At 35.6% G+C, this 12,825-nt stretch overlaps 1 protein-coding gene across 1 annotated transcript in view; it reads right to left on the bottom strand.

Moving 5' to 3' along the window:
* The window catches only part of UVRAG (UV radiation resistance associated), a 274,598-nt gene that overhangs the window by 229,488 nt on the left and 32,285 nt on the right, over positions 1–12,825 (bottom strand). Inside the window, exon 4 of the mRNA XM_019726447.3 lies at positions 5,992–6,153. Coding sequence (XP_019582006.3) covers positions 5,992–6,153 — 162 coding nt within the window. The remainder of the gene's footprint in view (positions 1–5,991; positions 6,154–12,825) is intronic.

A 12,825-nucleotide genomic window follows, 5' to 3' on the forward strand; every position in this document is an offset into this window, starting at 1 on the left:
ACAGGGTACATTCAGAATTATTAAATTATGCTATTAAGTGTAGATATACTATCCTTTACTCATTAATTACTGATTACTGGCCCAACAAGAATTGTGTTAGAATCCTAATATGGAGATTACAGAATAGAGAACTCTCTTAATCCAACCACAACCTTGTATTTTGATCCCTTCAAAAAGGTACAATTTTTAAGACAGCTGATTCGAGTTAGTGAAATGATTAAAAATATAGTCTGAGCAATGGAACAAGCAATAGCCTAAATCCACCAATCACTGTGTGACCTTTAGTAAATTACTTAGTCTCTCTGAGCTGACATTTTTTCACTTAAATACTGAGGAAAATAACAAAACTTGCTCACATGATCTTCAAAAGGCCCCAGGTCATGGTGTGCATGTAAAAAGATTGTATAAATGTAAAAGATTGCTCAAATAATTAAAGGGTCTACAATTGCTGTTGTTATTACTACAAAGTTCAACCACTTAAACTAAACGCAAGCACTTCTGCCATTACACATGGTGCATGTAAGCAGTTCAACAAATTCCCACCTTGAATAGAGCTATTTTCAAACTCCTTTGTCATCAAAATCCAAGTCAAGGTAGTTCATGACTTCTGGGGAAAACACTGATGAACTCTATCACTTCTAAAGGCTATTCAGGAAACTGAATATGTGGCACAAACAAGTATGTGACTTTGGACAAGTTGTATCACCACTCTGGGCCATACTTTCCTCAACTAAAAATGAATGGATTGGATTATGTTCCGTAATATCATATTTCTGTGCCTATCCCCATCTTTTGTCCTCTAGCGAATTCCAACATATCATTCAAAATTCATTTAGGATTATCAACCAACTTAATATAACTGACATTTGTAAAACATTCTACTCCATGACAGCAGCATACATATCACATGTACAGCAAACATTCACCAAGACAGACTAATTATTCTGGACCATAAAATAAATCTCAAAAAAGATAAAAGGATTGAAATCATACAAACTACTTCCTCTAAACTCAACAGAATTAAAATAGAAAGTCCACAAACGTTTGAAAATTAAACAACATACCTCTAAATAACCCTTGGGTCAAGAAGCAATAAAAGGAAAATTAGAAAATATGTGTAACTGAGTGAAAAATGAAAATACAATATCAAAATTTGGGGGTTACAGCTAAAGCTTAGAGGAGAATTTATTAAATGCTTATTTTAGACAAGAGAAATCTCAAATCAGTAAGCCAGGATCCTACCTTAAGAAACCAGCAAAGAAGAGCAAATTAAACCCAAAGCAAGCAAAAGGAAGAAAAATAATAAAGGTAAAAGCACAAATCAGTGAAACTGAAAACAATCATAATAAAGATATGCAATAAAATCAAACACTAGTTCTTTGAAAAGCTAATAAAATTGATAAATCTCTACTCAAAGTGATCATGAGAAAAAGAAGACAGAAATAACCAACAGCAATAATAAGAGAGGAAAGAATTATTATATATCCTACATATATGAAAAAGATATGGTAATATTGTAGAAATTATTACAGCAATAAATTTGCAACCTCAGGTGAAATTGACAAATTCTTTGGAAGACAACCTATCAAAGCTCACTTACTAAGACATAGATAACCTGAATAGCCCCTTATCTAATAATTTAATCATACTTCTAAACTTCCCCACAAAGAAATCTTAACACGCAGATGGCCTCACTAAAGAATTCTGTCAAACATTTGAGAAATAAATAACAATAATTCTACACAAATTCCTCCCGATAATACAAGCGTAAACACTTCCCCATCCATTTTGAGACCAGCATTACTCTGATACTACTCCAGACAAGGATATTCCAAGAAAAGTACAGACCAATATCCTTTATGGACACAGATGGAAAAAACCTTAATGAAATTCCAAGAAAAGTACAAACCAATATCCTTTATGGACAAAGATGGAAAAAACCTTAATGACATTCCAAGAAAAGTACAGACCAATATCCTTTATGGACACAGATGAAAAAACCTTAATGAAATACTACCAAATCAAATCCAATCTAAATAAAAGGAAATCTCCTCAACCTGATAAAGTGTCTACAAAATTTATAGCTAATATACTTGTGAAAGACTGAATACTTTCCCCCCAAGATCAGCAACAAAGCAAAGATGTCCACACTACTCACTTCTATCTATTTGACGTTGTACTGAGGTCTTAACCACTGAAATAAGACAAGAAAAAGAAAGACATACACATTACAAAGGAAGAAAGTAAACCATCTGTTTCCACAGACAACATGACTTCCTACATAGCAATCTACAAAAGGAATCCACACACACACAAACAAAAACCCTACTAGATATAATAAGTGAGGTTAGCAAAGTCATAGAATAAAAGATCAATACAGAAATGTTTCTATATAATAGCAACAAAAGTTGGAAATAGGGATATTTTAAAAAGGAATACCATTTAAATTAGCATCAGTAAACATGGAATCCATAGGTACAAATCTAGCAAAATACATGCAAGATCTGTATGTTGTGTGCTACAAAAATTGATGAATAAAACCAAAGATTTTCACAAATGAAAACATATATCATCTCTATAGATTCAAACACTCAATACTGTTCAGATGTCAATTCTCCCCAAATTTTCTTAGATTCAACACCTATTAAAATCCCAGCAGGATTTTGGTAGAAATTGACAGAATAATTTTAAAGTGTATATGCAAAAGCGAAAATCTAGAAGAGCCAGAACAACTATGAAAAAAGAACAAAGTTGGAGGATTCATATTACCTAAATTCAAGATTGCATGAAACTTCAGCTATCAAGATAATGTATTAGCATAGGGAAAGATGTGGAGGTCAGTGAAACAGAACAGGGTCCAGAAATAGACCCCCATAAATGATTTTCAACAACTGATTTCCAACAAAGATGACAAGGTAATTCAATGGAGAAATAAGAGCCTTTACAAGGAGTATAGGAACAAATGCTCATCCATCTGCAAAACAATGTACCTTACGCTTCATATAACAGTGAATTCAAAATGTATCATAGACATATATGTAACACCTAAAAACTATAAAACTTCTAGAAGAACTTCAAACGAGTAAATCTTTATTACCTTGGGTTAGGCAAAGATGTCTTAGAGAAAACATAAAAGGCATGAAACATCAAAGGAAAAACTTATATCGTGGACTTCACCAACATTTAAAAACTTCTCTACTTTAAATGACACTTAAAAAAATGAAAAGACCAGCCACAGACTGGCAGAAAATATTTGGAAAATATATATCTTAAAAAGGACTGACTCATATCCAGAATACATACAGAAATTTTACAACTCAATAATGAGAATTCAAACAACAAAATTTAAAATGGACAAAAGATCCAAAAAAACATCTCACTAAAGAGGGAAAGAGAGAGCAAGAGAGAGAGAGAGAGAGATTGATGGCACATAAACATTTTTTTAAATGCTCAAAATCATTTTGTCATTAGGAAAATTAAAATTAAAATCCTGATGAAATACCACTTCAAACCCATTAAAATGCAGAATGGTAGTCACTTTAGAAAACAATTTGGCCGTTTCCTATAAAATTCAACATATACTTACCATTAGACCCAGAAATTCCATTCCTGGGTATTTACTAAGAGAAATGACAACACATGTCAATACAAAGACCTATATTTAAATATTCATAGCAGTATTACCATGTTTCCCCGAAAATAAGACCTAGCCGGACCATCATCTCTAATGCATATTTTGGAGCAAAAATTAATATAAGACCCGGTCTTATTTTAATATAAGACCGGGTCTATAATATAATACAATATAATATAATACCAGGTCCTATGTTAATTTTTGCTCCAAAAGACACATTAAAGCTGATGGTCTGGCTAGGTCTTATTTTCAGGGAAACACGGTATTCACTGTGGTGGTGGTTACTCAACTTTATACACTTTTCAAACTCATTGAACTCTACATTTTAAATGAGTGAATTGTATTGCATGTAAATCATACCTCTACCAACCTAACTTGTAAAAAAAAAAAACCATTTCATTCCAAAGTCAGCCCTCCCTGACGCTATCAGGCTCGCGTAAGTACCTCCTCCATTTACTCCCATAGTTTTCTATGTAGGAATGAATCAATCATCCGTTTTCGGGGTCTAAGAAGCTTGTCTTACTGATCTCTGGATCCTTCCCACTGAGAACAATGCCGAGTAGAAAGCAGGTCAATCAATGCACAGAAGTGATTCTGGCTATTATCCTGAAACATCTTAGTCTTGCTTTCCTCTAAAAATCTGTAATTTTATTTTATCTGATTTTCTAGTAGTATGTTACTTGTTATACCTAACTCACAGATGAGTTTTGACTTTCTACAAGGTATTAAATTTCAAATTGGCTTAAAAAAACATGTTTTCTTTTTCTTTTGCTCTGTTTTACCTGCATAACTAATTTTGTAAGAAGACATCTGAATGCTGACTCTTAAACCGTGCAGGTTAGACACAAGTACAGTTAGGTATTTTAAGGCCACCACTTAAGGAATGTGTGAGTTGAAAAGCGTGATGCAAGCCATCTTCTCTGGGCAAAAACTCGTCTACAAACTTATAGCCCTGCGACTGTAACATTAGGAAGTGCCGTCCTCCACAAAATAATACCTTCAGAAGAAAAACAAACAAATGCTTAATATCTTGGTCTATCCACAGGGAGCCAACTAAGCATGTGGGAAGCTAGAAAGGGTGTATGCTTCAGTTTAGGGCTCTGGTTGGCCAGCCCAAACGCAGTAAGTTCCTGGTACTGAAAGAGAGAAGGAAGGTCCTAAGCCAAAAATCATTATTTTGTCAATTTTAATTAAGATCAGTCCTAAAACAGAGGAAAAAATATAAAAATAAAGAAGATTAAAAATTTGTAGCAGGTTAGAATTTAGCTAAGAAATATATCTATTATATGTATTGCTCTGGTAACTATCAAAGGACACAGAATAAAGTACGATAAGCAAAACGAGGACAGAAATTTTCTATAATCTAAAAAGAATTGTTTCTTTCAGAGAAACATACCAGAAATTATGTGTAATAAATATTAAGCAACATCAGGGATGTTTGTAGATATGACCAACGTTTTAGGGTTACCTTTGACAGCAGTCCCACAGGTATCACAAAACAGAAATGGCATTCGTTGCAAGGTGGAGTGGGTGGATACACCCATGTGATACATCACAAAAGAGAACAAGTTTTTAAATCAGGGGTCTAAATTTTAATCCTAGCTCCACCTAGCAGTGTGATCTTGAGCAATTCCCTCAATTCCCTGAGGTTTAATTTTCCCATCTAGAAAATAAAGGCAATTACTTTACTATCAACCTTCACAAGGTTGCTGTAAACATTAATTGTAATAACCTATGTCTGGGGATGGCCAATCGTTTCCATTTCATACGCAGTGCTGATATATCGCTGTGAGTTGCGTCCTGGAACAGCGTTAGAAAGGATTACGGAGCCACTTCTGAGCTCAGCTAGAAGAGTGTAGCCATCTATCGGTTTTACCAGTTTTGCCAGGCACCACTAGCTCTGAGGCCTACATCAAGTTCCTCACAGAGAAAAGGGAGCAGTATATAAGCCAGGTATTCGGCACCCCTCGGCTCAATAAGCAGCAGTTCTTCCTAGTCCTAGAGTAACCCAGCTCTAATGGTCATAAGAGAAGGTATTTAATAGTATGTTCCTTGTTCCTTATTTTCAACTTAATTTTCAGATTCTAGAGGGCAACATCCAGTAAGACAGAAGAAGCCTTGTGCTATGAGAAAGCATATTCTTTCCTACCAAAAACAAATCCTCTTATATTAGCAGCTTAGGGCCCCTGTTCATAAGTTTCTTTTTTTCTTTAAACTTGGCAATGATTCAAATTTCTATAATTACGTAAACAATCATAAAAAGTCTCTCTTTATAGAAGGAAATGTAGAATCAGAAGAATCAACAGAAAGGTTAATGCAGAGAAGACAACTACTTGAAACTGCAGCCTGAAAATTACCTGCTGACCCAAGTATTTCAGCCCATCCAAACAGACTTTCCACTCAATCAGCAGCTGGTAGACGTCCTCTTTTCCACCCCATATCTTCACCACGAAACATGACACGGACGTATCAAGACGGTCGGGCATTAGTCCAAAATCAAGACTCCGCCACGTTGGATTCTATTGATGGAAAGGAAAACATGTTTTAGGAACACTCTAACTTGTTTACAGTTATTCCAATTAGGTTGTAAATCATTTTGTTTTTAAAAAACCAAAGACCTCATAAATGTATTAAATTGCAAACTTAAGTGAACCAAGAAGACATTCCAATTACGGCCAGTAATGATATTTCTGAATTTCTCTGTTTATTTATTATAGCCATTAAAAGGAACATAGGCTCTAACCTCTCATTAATACAGCTTCATATGGCAATTTGTTTATTTATTCAACACATAATATACAATTATTAAGAACCGACACATAAATGCCCTCAAAATACCTCCAACCTATTGTTGGAGTCAAACCTCTATTTAAATAGTCCCATTGTTTCATGAAAAGTTCAATTAACACAATGATGCAAAAGGTTACACAGTAGCACAGGAGGGAATAACAAACATTGAAGGAACAGAGGAAAGACCATAGAGACTGTGAAACTTGGCTTTAAAAGGACAAATAGGATTTCACCAGATTAAAATAAGGTATTCCAGACAAAGAGAATGGGATAAACAAGGGCTCAGAGGTGTGAAATAGCAAGGACTGGTCAGGGAACTAAGGCAACTGCTGGAACACACACCACAAGAGTGACAGGACACAAAGCTAGAGAGCTACACAAGGGAAGATCCTTTATGCCTTGCCACGGAGGTAGTCCTTTACTCTGTACAGCATGTGGGGCAATTGAGGTTTTAAGGTTAACGAACTACTTATTACATGCAACAACATGGATGAATTGCACAAATATTGTGCTAAACAAAAGTGTGTATGCCATATAAAAGTTCAAAAACTAGCAGAATTAATCTATGGTGCTAGAAGTCAGGATAATGGTTTTAGCAGAAGGTAGTAACTAGAGGGAGAACACAAAAGGTACTGATAACGCTCTATTTCTTGATCGGGTTACACTGATCTGTTCCCTTTGAAAAGTGATCAGGCTATGATTTGTGCCTTTTACTGTAATGTGTGCTGTATCTCAAAAAGTAATAAAACTAATTTTTAAAAGACACACATTCAAAAACTTTATTGCCCAATGTTGTTGCAAAGACCCAGAAAATGATTTTTATTTATATTTACCTATACACATCAGCCCATTTTCAATGGAACAAATTATTCAAGTGCTAACATCATTTAGGGACCTAGACCATATTCACTAATTCACAGTGGCAGAATATCACAGTATTTAAAGCTCTGAAAAGTTCACTGCCTATTAACTACCCACAAGAGAATCTAAATTACTTATTACCAGGAGAATTTCTCTATAACACTGCTCAATAACTTCTCAGTTAATACCTCTTATTTATTAAAGAAACACACAAATACAGAAAAATTTCAAAACACACACAAACTAGCTATCACTGGTCTTACCACTCAATAACAAACGTATGGTTACAAGAAACACAACTAAGAATCTTCATAAAAATTGTTCCATATTATGCTAAGTAAAATAAGTCAGGCAGAAAAAGTTGATAACCATATGATTCCACTGATATGTGGGATATAAAACTGAAAGCAACAAATGAACAAGACAAACAAACAAACAAACAAACAAAAACTCATAGACAAAGATAATAGTTTAGTGGTTATCAGAGGGTAAGGGGACAGGAGGGTGGTAGATGAGATTAAAGGGGATCACATATACGGTGATAGAAAGAGAACAGACTCTGGGTGGTGAACACACAATGTGACATATAGATGATGTATTACAGAATTGTATACTTGAAACCTATGTAACTTTACTAACCATTGTCACCCAAATAAACTTTAATTATAAAAAAATAGTTCCAACTTTCTCAAAACATGCAAGATAACGCTCAGGTAATGCATGCTGAATTTATAAGTAGTAGCTAGCTATTCCTCAGCCCAATAAACTTTCTTTCCCCTGTCTCATTCACCTCTATTCACCCTTCATGTCTCAATTTAGGAATTACTTATTGTTAGAAATCTTTCCTAACCAGTCTCTTCAAAATTGAGATAAATAATACTCCTACATGTTTTCATTAAATCTTCTTCCCTGGTGCTATAACTGCATGTGTCAATTATCTTAGTCTCCCTTCAAATCATGTATTTGACCAGGTAGAAGTTGGAAAACCCTGAAGACAATGCAGGGTAACACGGGGTAACATAATTTGGCATAAGCAAGAGGAGCCGACTCCCTACTCACAGACCCCCCCCCCCCCCCCAGGGATGAAATGTTCATTCATTCAGTCACAATTCAACTGAAACACAAACTTGGTTTGAGATCACTCAGGCCAGTATCTCATAAATACTTGTACTGTTCGGTTCAGTTTTTTCCCCAAAGATTTAAAAACAGCTCAGACAGTCACAATTCCAACAAAATTTTGGGGTTCTATTAAGTTGATGCAAAAGTAATTGCAATTTAAAAGGTTAAAAAATAATTGCAAAAACCGCAATTACTTTTGCACCAACCGAATAATAATGATTCTGTCACATGCTTTCCTAAAACTACTTGCGCTAGAAGTTGGTTTATTCAATTATAAGGCCTATTGCTGACCTGTAACACACTTCTGGCAGACATTTAATTGGTTGAAGGATGTGTGACATAAAGGGAAGCAGCAAGATACTGCTAAACAGCAGGGCTCTGGACCATCAGTTTTACCAGTTACCACCAGCCTTACATCTTAGACCGAGTTCCTCGGGATGCCTGAACCTCAGTTTCCTAAACTATAGAACAGGCATATCTCTTACTTTGTGGCATGGTTATCAGGACATGAAACAATGTATACAATGCATCGGACACACTAGCTGAATCACAGGTGGGTACTCAATAATTGACACCTCTTCTGCATTAAAAAACATACATGAACTAGCTATCACTGTTTTTACTCCCACCATGAAATTTTCAGTTTTCTACTAAAAGTTTAAAAACTCTCTTTTGGTAAAAATATCGAATGATTAACTTTATAATTGTTAAAGATGGGTACATGTGGGTTCATTATAATTTGTCTTTACTTTTGTGTGTGGACAAAATCAACTTTAGAAAATTTAGTTACTTCTATTCTTACTGCTTCAATCATTTTATTTATTACCAATGACCCGCCAATCATATTAAGGATCTAACCTCCTCTGGAACCAAAAACAAAGGTTCCTGAAAGTTAACAAATGGTTTGGAGGGTATGGCTAGCTGAAGCTGGAGACATTAAAGTTAACTTATACATTCAACAATAATTATTCTATGCTAAATACACCTGATACATCTCCACCACCTAACCTGTCAATGGTGGATTATTCTTGTTATTCAATGCAATAAACATTTATTGGCCTTCTCTTGGTAAAACACTGTGCTAGGGCCATTAGGAAACAGGAAAATGAGTAAGTTGGGGTCCTTGTCCACAAGAAGTTCCTAATTTTGTATGACCCATAACCTTACTCTCATGGTATCCAGCCCCTAACTAGCATCCCCTATCTCCCCAGGTCATTTCCTCTGCTGCCCTGATCCTCAATTCCTTGCCCCTGTTTTTCTCATACTTAACCTATTAAAATCTCAAACCACCCCTGCTCACTCCATTCCAGCCATGCTAACTTCTTAGCCATTTCTTGAAAATCTCAAGTACACTCCTACCTTTGTACCTTCCTGTTTCTTGGCCTGGAACAGTCTTCCCCCACATAGATACACAGTGTGTTTCCTCACTTCCTTCAGGTGTCTGTTCAAGTGATATCTTCTATGTGATTACCATCGAAAAACAAGCAATCACCCCTGCCAGATACTCCCTTTTTCTGCTTTAGTTTACTCCATTATATTTATTACCATTTAACATATTCCAATTTCTCAATTCTAACATGCACTTTTCTTCACAGGGTAAGATGAATTCTGATTTTAGAAAAGTTAGGTTTTCCCATATCTGACCACCAGGTGGCAGTCATCAGGTGTCTGTACATTCACAACCCTAAAAATAGCTGTTACATCATTTCTAAGTTAGGACACTGTTGGCACTACCTGTGCTGAGTTTAATTGCCATTTTAAATATCTCTATTGATTTAGATTGAAACAAAAAAGTCCTGTGTATAATATCTATCAAAAATTAAATTCAAAAGACTGAAGAAATATCAAGCGTTCCCAAGAATGTGGAGTAACCAGAACTCGCACAGACTGCTGGTGAGAGTGTAAATAAAACAATAATTTTGGAAAATTGTTTGGCAATGTATATTAGAGGTGATCAAATGCATAGTCCCAGCACGTCCACTCCTAGAGATATACCCACAGAAATGCACACATATATTCAACCAAAAGATGTATATAAAAACGTCATAGCAGCACTGCTCAACATATAAGCTCAAAAATAAAAACTAACCAAATGCCCATTGACAGAGGAACAGATACATTCTAGTATAGTCAGAAATGGAATACTATAGAGCAAACAAACTTCAATTACCAAATACACCCCACAATATGAATGACTCTTACAATATAAAGTTGAGACAGAAGTCAGACACAAAAGTGAATATTGTATGGTATTATTTCCAGAAAACTCAAATCAGGTAAAATTAATTTATGGTGTTAAAAATCAAGAGAGTAGTAGTAACTGAAGAGGGCATGAGGGGGCTTCTGGGGCACTGAAAACCTATTTCTTGATCTAGATGCTGGCTACATGGGTATATTCAATTTGAGAAAATTCATCAAGATGCATATATACGTAAGATCTGTAAACTCTTAGGAGATCTGCCAATTAAGTTCGCAAACTTGTTGCAATAATGTTGCTAACCTTTTTGATATCAGAGGGATTATTCATTATGACTTTGTACCAACTGGACAGTTAACCAAGTTTACTATTTGGAAGTGCTAAAAATGCTGCGTGAAAAGTTTAGATGACCTGAACTGTTGTTCGCCAACAATTCATGGCTCTTGCATCACAACAATGCACCATCTCGCAAGGCACTGTCTGTGAGGGAGTTTTTAGCCAGTTAACAAATAACTGTATTGGAACACCCTCCCTACTCACCTGATCTGGCCCCCAATGATTTCTTTCTTTACCCGAAGAGAAAGGAAATACTGAAGGAAGACATTTTGATGACATTCAGGACATCAATGGTAATATGATGACAGCTCTGATGGCCATTCCAGAAAAAAAAGAGTTTCAAAATTGCTTTGAAGGGTGGACTAGAGGCTAGCGTTGGTGCATAGCTTCCCAAGGGGAGCACTTCGAAGGTGACTGTAGTGATATTCAGCAATGAGGTATGTAGCACTTTTTCTAGGATGAGTTCACGAACTTAATTGTCCAACCTCAGTATGTATGTTAACTTCAATAAAAAGCATTAAGTTTTTGTGTAGGCTGAAAGGCACAGAAACAGCAACAAGGCATGAATGGGGCATTAGAGAAGCAAATATTTGTCAGTGGAGAAATAATCTCATCCATCTTCTTTATAGGACTTAAGGGAAATTCCCACAAATTTAGGAAGCTGATTTACATTTTATTGCTGAGATACATACAAACGATTCCCTACAAGTCAAGCAATGCACATGAAGGAAAGAAAAACTGCTAAATAAATACTACCTTAGAATGGGTGAAAGAAATTTCAAAGTAACAAGAGGCTAGTGAGAATGAACTACAAATCACACAGGACTATCACCAAGGCCCTATAGTTCAGTTTAATCAGTGTTAATTTTTGTTTGGTGAAAACCAAATAATGGTGAGTCTTATAACTACTTGGATTAGGATATATATATGTGTGTGTATAATATATACTACATATGATATATATTTTTTTCCTTGCTGTTTGCCAAACAGAAGCCAAGCACAATACAATGCCGACGGAGGTTACAAAGATGAAACACACAAAGTCCCTGCCTTCATAAGCTTTATCCTATATGTGACAGAACCTAAGCAGAAACCACATGAGCAGAAATTATACTGATTTAGAATGGTACTAATAGTGTAGGTACAAAGTACATATTTTTTAAAAGCACACCAAGAAATTTCTTCCTGCTAATGTTACAGATTGTAAGAAAGCTTTTCAGAAGCATCTAGAAATGTACTGTCCAATACAATATTCATTAGCCATTTGTGGCTACTAAAATTAAAATTAAATAAAATTAAAAATTCAGTTCCTCAGTAAGATTTAACCACATCTCAAGTGCCCTACAGCCACATGCGGCTGGCAGCGACTGTACTAGGCAGCACATAGAATAAACACTGCCATCACTGCAGCAAGTTTCCCGGACAGCACAGCACTAATCTGGAGTATTCAGGATCAGGAAGACGCACAGAATAGGCTCATAAGGACAGTTCCTCTAATCGCTGGAGAGAAACACTTTTTTTAGTCATGTGTCCATTTTTCCATGTTTCCTTTGACATCAGTGGCAAAACCAGGCCACTCTGGTCTGAGGACCATGCTCAGATTATAAACCTGGGGAAAACAGCCAGAGCCTTACAGTTACATGTGTAAAAAAGAACAGTCGCAGGCTGATCGCAGTCCAACTTAGTCCACCAGAGTGAAAATATACCCAGCTCTTAGCTAAAATAAAGTATGACTTTACCTAATCCTTTAGCAGCTATTAAAAGTCAATCAATAAATATTATTTATAGAAGAATCCATTCACTAAGAAACATTTGCTGAGTACCTTCTACGTGCCAAGCACAACAGTACGCAGCAGGAATAAAAGCATTAAAACCACTAACTCTACCT

Source organism: Rhinolophus sinicus, chromosome 14, assembly GCF_057876585.1.
Source record: "Rhinolophus sinicus isolate RSI-liver-muscle chromosome 14, RSI-T2T, whole genome shotgun sequence".
NCBI lineage: Eukaryota > Metazoa > Chordata > Mammalia > Chiroptera > Rhinolophidae > Rhinolophus > Rhinolophus sinicus.